The sequence below is a fragment of the Colletotrichum costaricense genome (genome assembly GCF_030867565.1).
Source record: "Colletotrichum costaricense strain IMI 309622 chromosome Unknown Scaffold_14.1, whole genome shotgun sequence".
Classification (NCBI taxonomy): Eukaryota; Fungi; Ascomycota; class Sordariomycetes; order Glomerellales; family Glomerellaceae; genus Colletotrichum; species Colletotrichum costaricense.
The window spans coordinates 975,557-994,211 of NW_026848243.1; the positions used below are offsets into that span (position 1 = coordinate 975,557).

Below are 18,655 nucleotides of genomic sequence, written 5' to 3' on the forward strand. Positions count from 1 at the left end.
CCTGAAGAAGAGAATTCATGTCACTCTACTTTTGTTCGAGTGGCAGCCGCTGATTGGTCACCGCTGGAACCCCGAATTTGTCGCAAAAAATGAGGTATGCGGCGCAGGAATTGAGACATCGTTAGGTACCTGCCTGTCTCCTAGCCCGCCTGGATAATACATGCGTGAGCTCTATGTGACTAAGTAGCTAAGAACGAGATCCTCACGCATCTGTCTGTATCTTGAAAATTTGGCGTCTATCTCAAAATGATCCTGTTCAACCGCAACTGGTAGATGCTGCAATAGCTTGGTTCTCTAGCATTCCTTTCGCCCATTTACAGGCACTTCACAAGCATGGATGTGCAGATGGTTCTGTCTGCCTTGCAAAACACCGCCAGCCGATCGCCCAGGACTGCAGGGCTTAGCATGTGCTGCGGTGTGGCGTTTTCGGCTAGTGTCTGAACGTGTTGGGGCTGGCGCCAGGCGGGCTACGGCAGCCTGTAACCGTACACTGGTGACTATCATTTACATATAGGTAGGCGCTGACATGCATAGGCTGCCTTACGCTGTAGAGGTCTCACTTGTGGTGAACAGCGAAGCTGTCCACAATGGCTCTTATACCTACGCCAAGGTAAGGTAGCTCAACATCAGAAGTACCCAGGAAACCTCAGTGGTCTCGAGTGTTTCCCTATGTTTCATTTTTCGATGGTCCTCGATTGACTGCACAGCCAAGATGGCCGTGAGAGACCCCGGCGTAAGCTTTCATCTCTACGGCGTGACAAAGAGCACGTTTGACGTTCTTCTTTTGACTGCCTTGGATTGGAGATATACAAACCTGGAAATGTTATCAACTACGTCTAACATTTGATGCGTCAGCGAATGGCTGGCCAAAGTCCATCTGCGTAGTGAGAGCGTGCGGCAGCCTGTCATTCCAGACGACAACCGTCGTGCCCGGCACTTCATACATGGAGTACCGGCTGCTTTTGATTTTCTACAGATTTAGCTTTACAGATCTAGCCCTACAGATTTAGCAATTGTGTTCGTGAACTACTCAACACCGGATGGGAGGTTGACAAGCGAGAGGACGGTGATGCATGAATATGACTATAGTGCCACGCAGATGAACGCGCCAGACGCGGGTGGGTCGAATAGCGCTGGGCCGCCTCTCTGGGTGTCGTTCCTTCGCGGCGAAAGTACTATTTAACAACTACTTTCCTACTACGGCAATCCGGAGGAGACAGCTCACTCCTGGGTATTCTAAAAATCTAAGTCTTACAAGAAGTGAAAGTGAATTATCGCTCGCCATGCCATGCAGATGACGAAAATCGCCGCGCCGAACTCGGACTCACGTTCGTTCACATCCACGTCTAAGCCGCTCTATCCAGACTCTGGGCCTCACACATCTTTTTGTACATGCCTCCCTGCTCAATCAGTTCATTATGGGTACCCGATTCCACAATGCGCCCGCCGTAGAAGACGCAAATCCGATTGGCATCACGGACCGTCGAGAGGCGGTGCGCCACCGCGATGGTGATGCGATCCCCCGTTGCGGCTGCCTCCATCAAAGCCTTTTGAACCACCTTCTCCGACTCCGTGTCCAAGGCACTGGTGGCTTCATCCAGTAGAATGACGCTGGGATTCCTGACCAGCGCTCTAGCGATAGCGATGCGTTGTCTCTGTCCTCCTGAAAGCTGGTTGCCTCCTTGACCACACGGCGTGTTGAGACCTTCGGGAAGAGAGCTCACAAAGTCCCATGCATTGGCAGCCCGACATGCTTCTTCAATTACGGCATCGTCGACTTGTTCTTCAGGACCAATATCCATTCCGGCTGCGATGTTCTCCCGAATGCTGCCGGGGAAGAGAGTGGGTTCTTGTTGGACTAAAGCGAGTTTGTTGCGATAGAGGCGAGGAGAGATGGCCGTGAGGGGAGCGGAGTTGTCGATGGTGATGGCCCCGCTAGTCGGGTCATAGAAGCGTTCGAGCAGTGAGATCATTGTACTTTTGCCGCAACCAGAAGCACCCACAAATGCCACAAATTGGCCGCGGTCGATCTGACGGTTGTTAGTTGAGCTGGACCATCTCGAGCAGATGGAAAGACTCACTGTGAGAGAAACACCCTTGAGAACGCGGCTGTCTGGGGCCAAGGGGTATGAAAACTGGACGTTTTCAAAGTCAATGGAGCTACAGCCATTCGATGGGCCCTTCTCCTGATTGTCATCTGTGTCCTGGATCGTTGGCTCGAGACTCGTGAGCCAGAAGTAGTAGTTTGCAGCAGCGTTTGCTTTGGTGAAGCCTGATGGTGCCATGCGGTCAGTAATCGAAGATCCCCATCGGGTACTGGTACTTACTGCTGGAAAAGCTGAAGATCATGCCTGCGGCTTGTCCTGAAAAGAAGACACCCATGAAGGAAACAATGAATTGAGAGAATGAGACCTCTCCCTGAGAAACGAGTTTAGATCCCCACCTGATTTGTTAGTCTAAAAGCAGACGGGAGGGCGAGAACAGTAGTGTGCTCACCAAAAGCCAAGCGCCAGAATAAAAAACTCAATGGATTGAGTAAGGGCGAACCAGATCATCATGTTGAAAAGAGGCATGGTCGAGCTGGAGATGGCGTGGTCCAGCTCGGCGGTGTATCTCCTGATGACACTTTTCTCTATCGCTAGCGATGAGACCGTTCGGATTGCATTGACAGTTTCGGATGCTAGAGAGGCACTCTTCGAAAACTTCTCGTCCACCTTGGAGTCTAGCTTTGTCTCGATGCGGATACGAGCAAAGCCTGCACCAAGCAGCGGAGGCATACCGGCGAAGACACCGACAAGGCCGAGCTTCCAGGAGATTGCGATAGCAAGGATGCTGCTAGCGACCACGTTGAAAAAGGAAAGAAAGACGAGGGCGACATTGAAGCCCATCAGTTCGAGCACAGCTTGGGCCATTGAGTCGATGCGACTGTTGAGCGCGCCGACCGTGTTCTCTGCTCTGTCGAAAAAGCGAAGATCTTGCTTGAGCATACCGCCCAGGAGACCTTTGCGGACTTTCTGGCTGAGGGTCTAAAGGAGTTAGTGACTCGATGCGAAACAGAACAAACCAAAGAAGCCTACCTGAGCGATAATGTTCGTCGCCCATCCCATGATGAAATACACAATGATGGTGCCGATTGACATGACGAAGTACATCAAGGCAACAAATTCACCGCTCTTGACCATATCCGGTGACGAGAAGACATCCATGACCTTGGACAACAGAAGCGTCTGTCCAGGGTAAACAGCAGCTGATGCTGAATTAGCTCATGCCGATGCTTCTTCGCTAAGCTCAACTCACCTCCCAGTATACACACGATGAAAACCGTTCCGTACCATATCCTAAGCTCCGGAGTTGAACGAATCAGTTTACCGATTGTGTGGACCAATCCAGTCTGCTTGTAGAGTTTGAAGTCTTCCATGTTCTTGAACGAAGTGAGACGCTGGGCGACTTCGGTGTCGTACTTGGCGAGCGATTGAATAGGCTCAGCCGCCTCGGTCGAGTCGTCCTCAGAGCTGTTATCATGGCTGCTCTTCTCCTTGATAGACAGGTCTTGAGCCTTGACCAGCTTCGCGTAGGTTCCATTGAGTGCCACCAACTCATCATGCTTTCCTTGCTCAACAATCCTTCCTTTGGACATGACCACGATGTTGTCTGCGTTGCGAATTGTGGCAAGCTTGTGGGCAATGACCACTGTCGTCCGGTCTTTCGAGGCGCTGTCTAGGGCTTGTTGTACAATGCCTTCGGCGTGAGGGTCCAGGGCACTCGTCGCTTCGTCGAGCAGAAGAATCTTTGGCTCAGAGATGACACTTCGAGCGATAGCAATGCGTTGCTTTTGGCCGCCAGACAATAACCCACCTCGCTCGCCGATGCGTGTGTCGTAGCCTTCGGGGAGGTTGGTGATGAACTCATCAGCGAACGCAATCTTAGCAGCTTGTCTCACGCGCTCCATCTGGTCTTCCTTCGAAGCCATCTCCCAAGGGGTTCCAACTAGACCATTGATAATGTTCTCAAAGACCGTGCCGTTGAAGAGAACAGGTTCCTGTGGCTGGTCAGCACTTGACACCCCCGGGTACACTGATGTCTATCGTGGGCCTTGCCGTACCTGTTGAACTAGTCTCATAGTGGTGCGTAGCCAGCCGAGACTCAAGTCACGGATATCGGTTCCATCGAGGTGAATAGAACCGGAGGCGGGGTCATACCATCTCTCCAGGAGGCCGATAATGGTGCTTTTACCAGAGCCACTGGTTCCCTGCGTTGGACTTAGTGTGGGATTCTGACATTCGAGGGACCGCAAAACATACCACGAGAGCTGTGACCTTGCCAGCGGGAATGCTGAGAGAGTAATCTTGCAGAACTCGAGTGTCGGGTCGTGTAGGATAGCTGAAGGTAAGCCCTCGGATGTTGATGTGGCCGGATACGGTGTCAGGGACCTTGCCGGTTTCGTCGAAGGGGTTGATCTCGGAGTGCCTATCGATCAAGGCGAAAAGTTCAGAAGCAGAGGTTGCCGCGCGACTGAACGCCATTATGTGAGGAGCGATACCGTTGATGGATGTTGAGGCGATAATGACCGAGAAGAGAACTCTGCAGAAATCGCGGTTAGCAGAAGGAAACCGTCGATTCGCGGGAAACTTACGTGAATACTGTGCCAACACCGTCCACCTCCTTGCGAGCTATCATGGCGATTCCTTGCCAAAACGCCAAGGCCATGCCTGCATAAACGATGAAGTACTGCCAGCCGAACATGACACCGTAGATGGGACTTTTCTTCGCCCCAATAGCACGAGAGTTGCCAAGGTAGGAGCTGTACTTGTGCATGATGCGGGATTCAAGGCTGAAAGCTTTGATAGCGCGAATGCTTCCAAGAGCGCTTTCGGCATAGGTTCCTGCCTCTGCGTTGATCTGGAGGATCTTCGTCTCGAGCCCTGAGTCGAGAGCTGCCATTCCTCCGCTGACCACAATAATCGCCGGCACAATACAGCTGATGATTAGAGTCAGCTTCCACTGGCTGACGAAAGCAATGATGAAGGCGGCGACGAATGTAGAGATGGAGGAGAAGAAAAGGCCGAGCTTCTCAGCGATTCCGGATTGAATCAGTTTCCCGTTCGTAGTGGCTTGCATCGCGATAGAGCCAGCAGTTCCGTGATCGAAGAAGCTGATTTCTTGGCTCAAGGCGGCCTGGAGGTATGTTCGTCGAACGTTGCGGGTAAGCTTGAAGGCGACGTAGGTGAAGAGTGCGGAGTAGACGTAAGTCGTGGCGAATCGGGCGATGCCAATGTAAACGAAATAGAGTCTGAGAAATAGTCAGATAACTTTTAGAATCAGGACGCGTTGCACAGGTTCCGTACGCGTTCTTGCTGACTTTGGCCATGAACTTATCAGGGTCTGCCGTGATGGATGAGAAGTCGCTCATCAGGTTCATCATACCACCAATAATCAGGTTCATCATCGCCAGGGCCACGCCAGAAGCGATGGCAGCAAGAATGCCGACTGCCTCGAGGGCATAGTCGATCGGTTCTCCATACTTGAAGACTCTCTGCCACGGTGTTAGTCCGTCTGCCTACCAGTCCCATCCCATAAAAAGAGCGCCGCACCAGAAATCCCCCGAAACCTGTCGTCGTCTTGCCGTCGGTTTTGTTCGAGATCTTTGCTGATTCGGCGGATGCAGAGCTCGAGGAGACATCCGCCTTCTCCATCGTGCTTGATCTGCGGCTCGCGAAGAAATGCGAGTATCGAGCAAGAGCAGCAGGCCGGTGGGAGAGGGGGGAGGAGACACAAGGTTTATGTACTTAGAAAGTGTGGGAAGGAGCAGACGAGATCAGAAAGGGATGAAAGGTGCGAGGTTCAGACGGGGCGAGCAAAGTATAAGGATGGTGTTGTTGCCCGCTGCCGCGTAGTAGATGCAGAAAAGGGAAAGACTGAGACGAAGACAGGGCAGGGAAAGCTTCCTTCACGCACGGCTCGGAAAAAAAGCAGCGCTGGAGGCTCTTTCTAAAATACGAAGCTCGCGTCTCAAAACAAACCTAATCATGGCTTCGCCTGCCGAAATGGGCGGCAGGCAGAGAAAGGAGGCCGACCCCGCCCCGGGCCGGTCTAGGTTCACACGCAGATCGATTGCGCCGGTGGCCCAGCGCCTTCCGTCCCGCACTGGGGCGCCGGTAGGGCGGGACGCCAAGACCCCTTGCCCGCGCACCTGCCATGCGCCTGCCATGCGCCTGCCATGCGCTTGTCAACCGCGGAGTGCGGGAATCCAAGAGTCCTCGACCGCACCCCCTGCCCCAGAAAACCCACAGAACACGACGTTTTCAGCTACCTCGACAACGTGGATCAGGAGAAAGCCAGAATTTACCCAACTCTGAGACCTGCGCGTCATTTCAGGTGTCATTTCGAGATGAATATCGGGGCCTAAAGACCCAGAAACCCCGAGAACCGGGTCCCGCGGGCAGCTCGTACGCCCCGTCCAACCGTCCGCCTATCTCTCTGCCTCTGGCAAGAGATTCACTGGTGCAGAAAGGCGTACCTTATTTCTCCCGTTCTTGCTCTCGCTTTGCGTATTGCATAACTCAATTCGTCGCAAGTTACGAATCGCATCGCTCGACCAATCGCAAGCTGCTGGAAGCGAGCTCCGCTCCGCACCTTTGCTGCGCCTCCCTGACCAACAACAGCTCCGCCTCCTACCATCATCTCTTTTCGCGTTCATCTCAACGGCGCCTTCGTGCTGCACCCGCACTGACATCGACCCAATCCGCTGGAATCGTCTGCACTTGCGCTGGATGACAATATGGACGCAGACCCCGGGACCGCGAGCACCTTGCACGAAGCCATGGATCAGGCCCATGATGACAACGAAGAAAATGAAGATGATGAGATTCCACTGTCTAAAATATCCGTAAAATCTCCTCACGCCTTCCAAGGTCATGCTCATGGTGTGCTGACTTTCCTGATCAAGTGTGATCGATGTCGCCGTCGCAAAGTGCGATGCGATCGCCGACATCCGTGTGCCTATTGTCTTCGCATAGACGCACCGTGTACGTATCCCGAGAGGCAAAGGCCCAAAGAACGACGACAAAGAATCTTCATTTCGGAAGTCTAGTATGTGATGAGCGACCTTTCAAGATGACGTCTGATTAACCAAGGAAACAGTGAAAGAAAGATTGACTTCATAGCAAAGAAGCTCGAAGAACTCGGCCATGCTCTGGGAGATGCAGACAGCCGGTCTCAGCCACAAAACTCATCCACCAAATCCTATCGCTCATCGTCATCTGTGAGCCCTGCATCTGCTCACAACAGCACGGCAGGAAATCTGACTGTACCTTCACCAGCTAGCGGCGACAATGGCAAAATCTTGACACCAAAACTTGAATACGAGGGGGAATCATCACTGTCAGCCCAGGCTGCCTTCGCGGACAGGTTTCTCCGAGATGCCGTCAGCAACAAGCCGTCGGTTGATATCACTGGTGAGATGGCTTCGGTCCTGGACACTATGAGTCGCACCATCGGAAACCAAAAGAGGGAGCAAGAGCCCGAATACCTCTATCCCCATGCCAGAACCCTCGAGCCGGGCCAGGGTCTCCGCGATCTTCCTATGCCCCCTGTGCAATCCGCATTCGCTTGTCTTAGACTGGCCAAAGGTACACATATCCATAAACAAGGTAACTACAGTACACTAATACTCATGCAGAGCATCGTCGTGTAAAGTTCTTCTGGAACCATGAAGCGAGTTCAGTGTCTGCCTTCACAGATTACTTTCTCAAGGTGTATTCTCCTGGATATGCAGCCCATGCAGATCTTATAATTGTCAACGCAGGCCTTTATTGGCTCTTCCTGGAGTGCAAGAATGTCACAACAGACCCAGACAAGAAAGCAGACTACACTGAGCAAGCCACCATGTGTCGAGCCAATCTCGAGACTGTCCTTTCGAGTCTGCCATTCCATCTACCCTCGACCATGGACACTACCTATGCGATGACATTGGCTGTACGTGCATGCACTACACAACTCATCACCTGTCACCGCTAATACGCTCTACAGGCAACGTACTGCCTCGATGTCTGCAAACCCTCTGCGGCATGGAATTTCATAGCCACAGCCAGCCACATGAGCCAGACCCTCGGCATGCATAGTATCGTCACTATGATCAATGACGATCCTGAAGTTAAGAGGGAGAAACTCAAGTTGTTCTGGTTGATATATGTCCATGAGAAGGCGCTCTCTCTCCGGCTTGGTCGATCCTCGACCATACGCGACAATGACATCACCGTCCCGCCCATGGCCATTAATTCAAGGTCCGAGCAGGCTATCTTTGGCCAATTACAGAAGTGGACGGAGCTAGCCCGACTACAGGGCATGGTATATGATCAGATCTACAGCCCCGCTGCCTTAATTCAACCTCAGTCAGTCAGGGTGGCCAAAGCAAGACGTCTGGCTTCTGAGTTAGGGGCGCATACGACCAAGGTTTCTCCAGAAGATGTAAGTGATTTCGCATCTAATGCTCCAGCTTCCCGACTCTTCAAGGTACGGGTAGATCTTACAACGCTACAGAAACGGTATATTCAAGCAATGAAAGGTGCCGTCGGGGAGTTGTTTTACGAAGCTTTCGTTAGCACTCAAAGATTGACTCACTTATCGCTCTTCTGTCTTATATACCGCGCCATCCCAGCAGAGCAAGGTGAGGGCACCGTCTTCGGAAAGGAGTGCATTGCGACCGCCCGCCAAGCCCTCGAAGAACACCAAAAGTGCATGGCGATAATACATGAACTAGACGAAGACTTTCTTGAGACTTACGTGAATTGGTACTCTCTGATCACCCCAACACAACTCCCTGGCGGACGAGGCTGACACTGTTTGCAACTAGGGCTCTCTTGCAATCTCCATTCGTGCCGTTCACAGTTCTCTTCTGCCATGTAATCGAGACGTGCAACGAAGCAGATCTCCAACGTCTAGGCGGGCTCATTGGCTCTCTTCAGTCGTTATTAGCCGACGACTTCTCCACAGGTGTCAAAAAGGAGATTCGCCTCTTTCAGGTTTTGTACGACGTTGCCTGCAGCTATATCAAGATGAAGACAAACGAGTCGCCTCAGACACTTGACCCTAGTGCCGGCGTCTGGGCGACTGCTGCTGCAACATCACTGATGACGCCGTCCTCCGTCCACCAAAATGTAGCACTGACAGGTCAGGGATTGGGCACGCAAGATGGACCTCAAACGGAGTTTCCTTCCACGGAAGAGTCTCAGGTTTGCCTGGACGCCGCATTCGATGGGCAAAATATTGGAAGTAGCTGGATGTCCGGGGGGTCGTTCACGATGCCCGGAGATCTTGGTATGGAGGTCGACCAACAGGGAACGCAGCTGGGAAACTGGCTTTACATGAACAATCAAATGATCAGGGCATTGGAAGACAGCTATTTCTGAGGCTGGATGGAATCCCGACTCCTTCTTTTCGTCTGCATCTTCGTTTGGCCAGGGGTCAAAAGCGGACAGGATGGTCTGGGAGTCTTTCTGCAGCCTCCCGCCGGTGTCGTGCTTTGCCGGCTCGATGCACGGAATGGCTGTTTGCCTCCTCGAGCTTCTGTTCTTCTTCCATGCTTGTGGTATTTGACCGCTCCTTCTCCTACTCAACCGCCATTTTGTCTTCTTTGGCACTTGCAGACGTTCTCGCGCCCATTCTCAATGCGCCGCTCACTAACTAATTACTTCTTGAGAAGGACGCAATTGGACATGCACGCTACGTCTTCTCCGACTATCTGACCCTCAATTGATGAAGCTCAACCGGCGCAGTTGTTCCGTCGCTCGACATACCAGGCCATTTGGTAGGGAATGTCAGGACGACTCCTTCGATCTGTTCAATACGATCTGTCCAAGCCTGGCTGGCCAACCGTGCATGGACAGTGCTAAAGTGTCACACAGCACTGTTCTCGATTCTCATATCCCCAGTCCTGTTTGGCCTAGCTGGTGCCCATTTAAAGTCGAAAAAATGAGACAGGCATTGACGCAGACATCATTTCATTGCTAGATTGGAAACGAGCCGCAGTGCAAACATTCCCTGCCGCTATCTATGTTCGTCTGTAGAGACCAACGATAGCCAAGGGTGCGACACTCTCCCCACGGTCTCCGCATTATACGTGTTCTCTTATGGCATATGCCTCGATCCAGAACTGAGACTGCAGGAACATCCCGTAATTCAATGACTTCCACGGCTTCGTCGGTTCACACAGGACCAGATCATACATTCGCAGCAACTACCTTGAGCGTCAGCACATTGTCTTCGCACGAGCCACACGCGCCAGATTGTGACAGGAACATACCTCGATGAAGACCTCCTGCAGTTCCATCATCGCCACGTTCCTCCCCCGATATTTCCATTTCCCATGCCCAACCATAATTTCGAGCGTTCCTTCCATCAACTTCAATCTCTCCATATCTACCTCAAGCCATCGGCCCAGTCAAGACTCGTCTATATCCTATCCCCAGACTTCGGCCTAGCAAAAAGTCCCCTGCGCCGCGTATCTAACGCGAGTTCACTCCAGCAGGTATACGCTTCTAAAAGTATCGCCGCCTCTGGGGACTTCTTTCGACATTTAGCGTATAACCGATAAATAAATACGCAAGCCTTCCTTAATGATAGCCTAGAGAAAACGTTTCTTTCGCACTTTTACTTGTTTAATAACAAGCTAGGTAAGCTAAGGGCGTTCAATCTCTACACGACGCGTTATAAGTATATACGGGTTTATAATAGAAAAAGTTCCTTGAAGACTTCTTGTATTCAACACGTATTCATTTCACTTCGTCATTCGCGACACCAGGACCACTGGATATCTTATCGCTTACCGATAACTGACTCCTTTTTGAATGTCAAATGTGGCTGCCATTTTTCCAGTTTTGACGCTTCTGGAGTAAAACCAACTCTTGCTCCGACAACGATCGCGAATGGGCTAGAGTCATCGATCGCAAATGGGGACTGTAGCGTTGAATCTAGTCCTAGCTTTCCTGCACCACCCGTTGTGTCTCTCCCTCTCTGTAGCAGCCACCTCTGGTTAACTCTGCTAGATCATAGCTGAAGGCTGTGGATACGAGTTCGTTGATGTCGATAACTAAAAAGAAAAAAAAAAGGCGAATACCGCCTTAGTTGACTTAGACGAGGCCCAATCAACAGATCGAGATGCATACATCGACGTCCAGCTAGCGAAGTAGAGCCAAACGTTCGGGAGACACTATCAATGGCAGCGCGTTTTGTATCACTAGAGTGTCGTGTTGTGAGTGGCCAATCGACAGAAGCTAAATAATCGAAGGCTTCGGGGCCTCTTGATCTTGGTCCGCCTAGCACTCACGGAGGAAATCCCGCGGGGCCGAGGCGATTTAGCGTAGTGGACCGTGACCGGTGAAACAAGGGGGGGGGGGGACTTGACGTCACGAGACGAGTCCAGCACAATGGTCTGATTCGAAAAAAAGCAAGTTGGAGGGTAGAGTTGAAGAAGCCGAGGTACCCGAAGAATAGGCTGCAACATGAATGCGAAGGAAGCGTTTCCTAGCTGTACTTCGTGTTTGCCGGCGGGTCCGAGGGATCGCAGAAGCCAACTTAGAGGGAAGGGAAGCTGGGCGCGTCCATGAAGAAGTCTCAGTCGATGATCCAAACCTATGCAGTCCAGTTGAAAAGAGTTGCATGTCGACCAAGGACCCTGTTCCAAGACTTCACCTATGCTTGCATTGAGAGACCTACCTGGCTGTGCGCAGTCCCCTCAAGCGGCGTCGTGGTGGCTCAACGTGAAGCAACGTTGCGCCTGTCTGCGGGTGCAAGGGAGTGGCTTGATTGCCAAGCTGCCAGCTGAAGTAAACTACAGTACTCGGCCACCACACACCTAGGTACCTGGACCAGCGGCCGATTGTCTCTTCGATAGGAGTTCCATGAACGAGAATCACGTGCGAGGGTTAGGTGAGGGTTGATCGACGTTTTTGGACTTGGTCGTGGAACAGGTGATGGGATGGGATGTTGTGCCGCTCAACTTCCCCAGATCTCAGCCAGACTAGCGCGATAGCATGTCTGGCAACTAACGACGTACGTGCAACTGGGACCACATAGAGAATCGACCGGCCGTGGAACTTCATCGAAGGCACGGTCGACTTGCGGTGAGTATCGTCGTGAGAACGCTTCGATTTACTGCAGGTGTGAAGGTCAAAAGCTTGTTTTGGTTGACGAAGGTCGGTCAGCACTGGGGCGAAGCGATGCGATGCAGAGTGGCGGGAACCCCGCGGCCCTCGCCGGAAGTGAGGGGATTCTCGTATCCATCGTGAGATTTAGGTCAAGCGACGATGTGACGACGCAGCGCTGTGCCGCAATAAGGTGACTCAGCCAGGTGGTTGGTCGGGCGAAGGCAGCCGACGACGGACCTTGCCAGGCAGCCTACGTGCCAGAGATGGTGGGATGATGCTGTAAAGTGCCGACAGTCTGCGGAGAAAAGTCAAGTGTGAGTAGCAATACTCTAGGCGGGTAAGTATTAGGAGATGGTGGGATGGGAGGGTGGAAATCCGCGCGAAATTACCTCATGGGCGTCCATCGTCATCTCGCTATGATAAAAGATCTTTTCCAATGAGGTCGTCGAGTGAGCAAAAGACAACAGGCGTTGTAGCAACCCTCCTAGCAACGCATGATGCGGCGGCGTGAGGGGAACAGCGAGCTAGCAAGCGGCGAGCTGCAAGGAAGACAAGACGGAAAAGGGCGGGCGAGTAAGGCGACGGAGTGCAGCGTTGTGCATTAGGCGCGGCCAGGGTGTCAAAACGCCTCAAGCTTGGTTTCTTTTCTTAGGCCATGGCCGTAATTCGGTCTTTTCGTAAGTTGAGCGAGAAGGGAGCGTTCGTGAGGCCAAAGTGAAAAGTTGAGAGCACGCTGTTGTCGTGTCCTGATTGGGATTAGCGGTGGAAGAAACGGCGAGCCAGCCCAGCACCTGACGGAGGGGTAGGGGTTGGAAGCTGGTGATTGTTGTCCCATCGTATAAGAATGACTAGCATTAAGCTTGAATACCATGCTGAGTATCCATGGTAAGCTACCTGGGTCGAGCTCATGCGAAGTGGAAAGTCAAGCGTCGAGGAATGCGGGCGGGAGAATAAGAAGCCTTGGGGAAGCGAAAGGAGACCCGGCTGCGAATGCAAGAGCGCACTTCCAGGTTGCATAAATTCAAGACACGTACCGATCTTACCTAACTTTCCCAGGACGTAGGCAGACGCACAAAGTCTCGAAGAATTGTGTAGAAAAAAAGAAACATGGTGCCCAAGGTAGATGGCAAGAACATCTCAGTTGGCAACTTCCGTGTTAGCCGAGCTGTGCCCTCCTATACAACAAGGAAGGCGCGATGCTTTCCTGGAGTTGGCAGTTGCCCAGCGAGGCAGCGAGTGCCCCACCGGATAGAGCTGACGATGCCCCACATGTCCGTCCCAATCTGGCTAAGGCTGTCACTGATTGGCTCTGATCGGTCGTCTCGGTCATCCGATAGGCTAGGCTACCCCTGGCTAGAGCACGCTAAGCGAAAGCCATGAGGCAGGGGGAAACTTGGGAAGGCAGGAAGATGGGACCTTTTTGGATTTTCCGCCGGTCTTCTTCCCACGCGAGTTGTCATTCCAACCTCGAGTCCACCCGTCTACTGTACGCCATCCACGCCGTCGAACCGCACCGTTGGAGGCGGCCAGCGGAAGAAAAGAAACAGACTTTGCAAGCCTACAAAGAAACTTTACCCATCAACTCCACTTTCGACTGCCTCTTGTGGACCTGGCCGATGCGCCGTCGACAAACGTCGAAACAACCGTCCAATGACCGGAGCAACGCAAGGGTTATCAACTCGACAACCTTGCTCCATCGAACTCCGCTTCTCCTTATGCTTGAAGATCCTCCAGATTCTTCCAGCAAGTTATCCACCGTGTTCCTGGTGCCATCTCCACCCTCTGAGATCATCACTGGAACACCGGGCCCTTCACTTCTCGAGCACTGCTTCCAATCCAGAGTCACTCCCGTCTCTGACAGACCCGGCTTTCTCCGGGTGGTTTCCTTCACCATGGCGACCATATCTCGCCGTCAACTTTCGCCCGTCTTCGACGAGTGCTGTATTCCTGGTCCGTCTAAGTCATGATAGAACATCACACTAGCCATCGGTACGAGCTGACGGACGCCACCATCGCCTATACGCCATGTACCCAAACTCGACAGAATCACCGACGGTTGACCGGTGACTGGTCAACCTTGAACTCGCCCTACGTGGTGTGAGTGGCCTTGGGCTCGCTAGTAGACCACCGGCGCAACCTTCTGCTTACTGGCAGCTATGCCATGGCCATGATGTAGCCCGGCCTGACAGCAAGGGCACTACTGTTACCTTGCATATCGACATGGTGCCTCATCTCGTGCGATGGCTGGGTGGGAACATGGGTGAAAGGCGACCAAGAGATCATCCACGAGCCGTGCTGCGGCTCCAGCTCGTATTCTGCTAGCCAGCCCGCCCTGGTGGGATGGATGGGTGATGGGTGATGGATGCATCACTCCCCGCCGTGGCCCGACGTAACCTCCAGCAACCGGCAACCATCCACACCCTCGTCTACGTTCTGATAAAGTCCCCTTCGCCGCGCCGAGACTATGGTTCGTGTCTCCTCTTTCTCTCCTTACCCACGGTCGCTACGAGTAAATCGTCCTCTCGCTCCAATCAACTAGTAGACTTTCAAAGTCACTGTCATTCGCTTCCAAAAGAACAAGATTCAATATGCGCGGCCTTTACATGGGACTGGGCGCCATTGCCCTGGCGTCCGTCAATGCTTGGGAATACCCCTATTGTGTACGTCTCCTCATACCCCTGTCTACTTTGACTACACCATATCATATTGCCTATTTCGTCTTATTCAGTCACTGCTTCACGGGATGAACTATACAATTGATGAGAACTCTCCATTAACCCATTACAGGAACACGATGGGTGCTACCGCAACCTCATTGACGAACGCTTCGCCGAGGAGGCCAAAGGTTTCTGTGTCGAGTTCCTCCACGGAACCACCACTGCTGCCGCTGCTATTCCCACCGACTTCAACAACTGTGGTGGAGATGTCAAGGCTGTCTCCTCTGCCTGCTCCTGCATCACCTACAGCTTAAGCACCACGGCTCCTCCCACCACCAGCACCTCGGCCCCGTGGACTACCAGCACTCCCGCCCTCCCGACCACCGTCAGTACCACTGAGGCAACCAAGACTACTTGGTCTTCCAAGGAGCACTCATCCTCAACTCCCGTCACTTCTGAGACGAGCACATCGTCCACCTGGGTCAGCAGCACCAAGGCTCACAGCACCTCCACCTCCTCTGAGGACTGCACTACATCGTCAACAGCTGTAAGCTCGACCAAGGAGCACAGCACCTCCACCTCGTCCGAGGATTGCACTACCTCTTCCACCGTCGTCAGCAGCACCAAAGTCCACAGCACAACCACTTCATCGGAGGACTGCACTACTTTGTCTACAGTTGTCAGCTCGACCAAGGTCCACAGCACCTCTACGTCAAGTGAGGACTGCACTACCTCCTCGACTGCTGTTAGCAGCACCAAGGGCCACAGCACGACGACTGAAGACTGCACCACTGAGACGACAGTGAGCACCAAGAGCCATCATTCACACTCTAGTAAACCCCCTACGACTCACGTCCCTCCCCCCCCTCCCACTTCCACGGAGGATTGCACCACCGAGACGACCGTGAGCACCAAGAGCCAACACTCACACTCAAGCAAGCCCCCCACGACTCATGCCCCTCCTCCTCCCCCTCCTACTACAACTGAGGATTGTACCACCGAGACTGCCGTTAGCAGCACCAAGGGAGAGAGCACGACCAAGAGCCATCACTCTCACCCCAGCAAGTCTTCCACCTGGGTCCCTCCTCCTCCCACGACCACCCCCTACGCCAACACGACAACCGAGAAGCCTCCTCACACCAAGACTCGCACCAGCAAGCTGACGACTTCCACCGTCTACACTACGACTGTCGAGACCGTGACGAGATGCCCCCCCGGCGTCACAAACTGCCCTCACACGCCTGTTACCACAACCAAGACAATCGCCGTCTCGACGACCATCTGCCCCGTTACCGAGGAGTCTACAAAGCCTGTTCCCACCCACCCAGCTCCTCCACCAACGACCTGGACGACTTCCACGGTTTACACTACCAGGGTCCACACCATCACCAAGTGCCCTCCTGATACTCCCAACTGCCCCGAGGGTCCTCACACCACCACCGAGACTATTCCTGTCTCCACCACCATCTGCCCTGTCACCGAGAGCGTGCCTCACACTTTCACCACTGTGCACCCCGCGCCCAGCAGCCCGCCTCCTCCGCCGCCCGCTGGCACCCCTCCTGCCGGAACCCCTCCTGCTCCTCCCGCCAGCACCCACCCGGCGCCTCCTGCTGGTACTCCCCCGGCTGGCACTCCTCCCGCGCCGCCAGCGAGCACTCACCCTGCCCCACCCGCTGGCACCCCTCCCGCCGGTACTCCCGTTCCCCCTCCGGCTGGCACACCTTCTGCACCTCCTGCCGGAACTCCTCCTGCTGGTACCCCTCCTCCCGCTGCCACGACGCCCGTCGCCTCGCCCAGCAAGACCACCACCGGACCAGTTCAGGTCACCAACGCTGCTGAGCGTCTTGGCTCCGGCATCATGGCCGCAGCCGCTGGTGTCGTGGTTGCTGCTCTGCTCTGATACGAGCCATGCGCATGCTTAATGGACGTTCAAGCGAGCTTTTGTTTAATGTGTAATTCATGAAAATTAACGTTCACACGACACTTTGTGGATATGGGATATGTAATGCGTGTTCATAGCTATAGTCGTACCTTACAAAAATTGAGTAATGTTGCTTTCATGCAGCTATGTTGATGATATATTTGTTGTTCTCGGATGTCATTTCTGATTTGCTACTCATTACGATTGATGGATTCGTTCATCAAGAGATAGATGACATACTTAATCCTTTTCGAAATCCCGACAGCAGAGAGCTACTTCTCATGCCAGATCAACCGTTCGTTATTCAGTCCTCCAGAAGCAGGCACGCTACCTCAAGGTGAAGTTAGGTCGATGACCTCACTGGCCGCAGACGAGGCGATGATATGGCTAGGCACACCCGCGTCCTCGGCCGAAATCATCAGCGAATCCTCCATGTCCTCGTCTGTCCCGGCCGTGCCACCCCGCCCAGCAAAAGTCCCATCATCTTGTGTACTAACCTTCCAAGCCCCAGTCGAAGGATCATATTCCAGCAGATACATCCTCTCCAGCTTCTCCTCTCCGTTATACTCCATCCCAATCTCCAAGACAGGCTCGCCATAGTGTCCCATAAACTCTAGCTCCGCCATGATCTTGGCCTCAGCAGCCAACTCGCTCCGGAAAGGAATCGTAAACGGCTCGGTCCGCGCAACGCGCCTGTTCCCTTGCATCCTCACAGACTGCAAAAAGCTCGCGGGCGTGCCGTCGACATCCACACCCCTCGCCGTAAGCTGATACCTCTCCTCCCCTACCGCCTCAACCTCAACCACCAACCTCCGCCTCAGCACAAACCGCGGGATAGGGATTTCGAGTTTCTCCATCACCCGATCCATCAAATCATCCGTCGTGGCCCATACGCGGAGCTCCTCGCTCAGGTCATCCAGCGGGGTACTCTGCAAGTTACAAATCACGAGCGTCCCGCCGTCCGGGTACGTCTTTGTGCGCTTCTTCTTGCCGACGGTTTCGGGGATCGTGCAGGCGGGGGGCACGGTCAGGGAAGATCCGAGGGCGAGGCAGAGGTCTGCTTTTCGTGCGTTGGAGCGGGCGAGGGCGAGGGGTTGAGCGGGGAGGTATTCGCCAAAGTTTATGATTGTGTCGAGGAGGGTGCCGTTGCAGAGGGGGCATTTGCGGCCGGTGCGGTGGTCGCGGATTGATTTTTCGTAGGTTGCCACGGCGCGGAAGTCTGGTTGTTCTCCGTTAGTATCTGCAGTGATGATAAGGGTTTGGTGATGAAAAGGGGGTACGATACCTCGGAGGTATTCTTTACCGCAGTCTTTGCAATGCTCGCGGTTACTATTTCCATGAAGCTCGGAAATCTTCTCCTGGACGAAGGATAATAACAAGCGTAAGCCATTGTCTGATCAACTCTCCGAACCCCAGCAGTGATAAGCCAGAAGCTTACTGGTAGAATTCCACTCTTCCGGTGCAAGCCGTCGCAGTTTTGACTGACGAGATACTTTAATATGCCGCGGTCCTGCAGCTCAACGAGCGCCATGTGCGTCTTGGTAGGGATGGCCTGGAGCGTGTCCGTCGTCTTGCCCGTTCTCTGTCTTCCCTGGGCTCTGAGTGTCCAGGCACCTTCAGGTCCGCGGAAGTCGGGAATTCCTAAGTTACCATTGTTCAGCCCCGAATGTTTTTTTGATTATGTAGACCAAACAACTAGGGCGGCCCAGCCGAATCGCGCGACTTGCATCTCATATTAATGGAGGATAAAGCTCACCTGCAGAGGTAGAGATACCTGCACCGGTAAAGGCAATGAAGTGCTTGCTTTTCTTGATTAGATTCACCAACTGAGAGGCTTTGGCATCGAGGATGTCAAGAGCCTCGCGCCGCTCCGGCTCGGCTTCTTTGGGAGCGCTATCTGCCATGGCGTGATACAAGATTCGAGAAACTGAAAT

General features: G+C 53.4%; 6 protein-coding genes across 6 annotated transcripts; 3 read left to right on the plus strand and 3 right to left on the minus strand.

The window, feature by feature from the left end:
* Window positions 1-1,346: 1,346 nt before the first annotated feature.
* CCOS01_12222 (ATP-binding cassette sub-family B member 5) lies at window positions 1,347-5,693 on the minus strand (the record flags this gene model as incomplete). The annotated part of the gene is made up of 11 exons (XM_060460371.1): window positions 1,347-2,030; window positions 2,082-2,272; window positions 2,328-2,443; window positions 2,497-3,026; window positions 3,078-3,247; window positions 3,298-4,039; window positions 4,103-4,249; window positions 4,302-4,581; window positions 4,634-5,290; window positions 5,346-5,533; window positions 5,592-5,693. The coding sequence occupies 11 exons, from the start codon at window positions 5,691-5,693 to the stop codon at window positions 1,347-1,349; spliced, it is 3,807 nt and encodes a 1,268-aa protein (XP_060309314.1).
* Window positions 5,694-6,778: 1,085 nt separating this feature from the next.
* Window positions 6,779-9,407, plus strand: CCOS01_12223 (fungal specific transcription factor; the record flags this gene model as incomplete). Its single annotated transcript, XM_060460372.1, has 6 exons — window positions 6,779-7,089; window positions 7,141-7,628; window positions 7,679-7,974; window positions 8,029-8,466; window positions 8,539-8,789; window positions 8,852-9,407. The coding sequence occupies 6 exons, from the start codon at window positions 6,779-6,781 to the stop codon at window positions 9,405-9,407; spliced, it is 2,340 nt and encodes a 779-aa protein (XP_060309315.1).
* A 704-nt stretch (window positions 9,408-10,111) lies between these two features.
* CCOS01_12224 (pisatin demethylase) lies at window positions 10,112-10,327 on the minus strand (the record flags this gene model as incomplete). Its single annotated transcript, XM_060460373.1, has 2 exons — window positions 10,112-10,234; window positions 10,301-10,327. 2 exons carry the CDS (start codon window positions 10,325-10,327, stop codon window positions 10,112-10,114), a joined length of 150 nt encoding a protein of 49 aa, XP_060309316.1.
* A 3,531-nt stretch (window positions 10,328-13,858) lies between these two features.
* CCOS01_12225 (uncharacterized protein) lies at window positions 13,859-14,110 on the plus strand (the record flags this gene model as incomplete). The annotated part of the gene is made up of 1 exon (XM_060460374.1): window positions 13,859-14,110. The coding sequence occupies one exon, from the start codon at window positions 13,859-13,861 to the stop codon at window positions 14,108-14,110; it is 252 nt and encodes an 83-aa protein (XP_060309317.1).
* A 621-nt stretch (window positions 14,111-14,731) lies between these two features.
* On the plus strand, window positions 14,732-16,700 carry CCOS01_12226 (uncharacterized protein; the record flags this gene model as incomplete). Its single annotated transcript, XM_060460375.1, has 2 exons — window positions 14,732-14,803; window positions 14,931-16,700. The coding sequence occupies 2 exons, from the start codon at window positions 14,732-14,734 to the stop codon at window positions 16,698-16,700; spliced, it is 1,842 nt and encodes a 613-aa protein (XP_060309318.1).
* A 353-nt stretch (window positions 16,701-17,053) lies between these two features.
* On the minus strand, window positions 17,054-18,625 carry CCOS01_12227 (NAD-dependent deacetylase sirtuin-7; the record flags this gene model as incomplete). The annotated part of the gene is made up of 4 exons (XM_060460376.1): window positions 17,054-17,940; window positions 18,007-18,079; window positions 18,160-18,362; window positions 18,478-18,625. The coding sequence occupies 4 exons, from the start codon at window positions 18,623-18,625 to the stop codon at window positions 17,054-17,056; spliced, it is 1,311 nt and encodes a 436-aa protein (XP_060309319.1).
* Window positions 18,626-18,655: the final 30 nt, after the last annotated feature.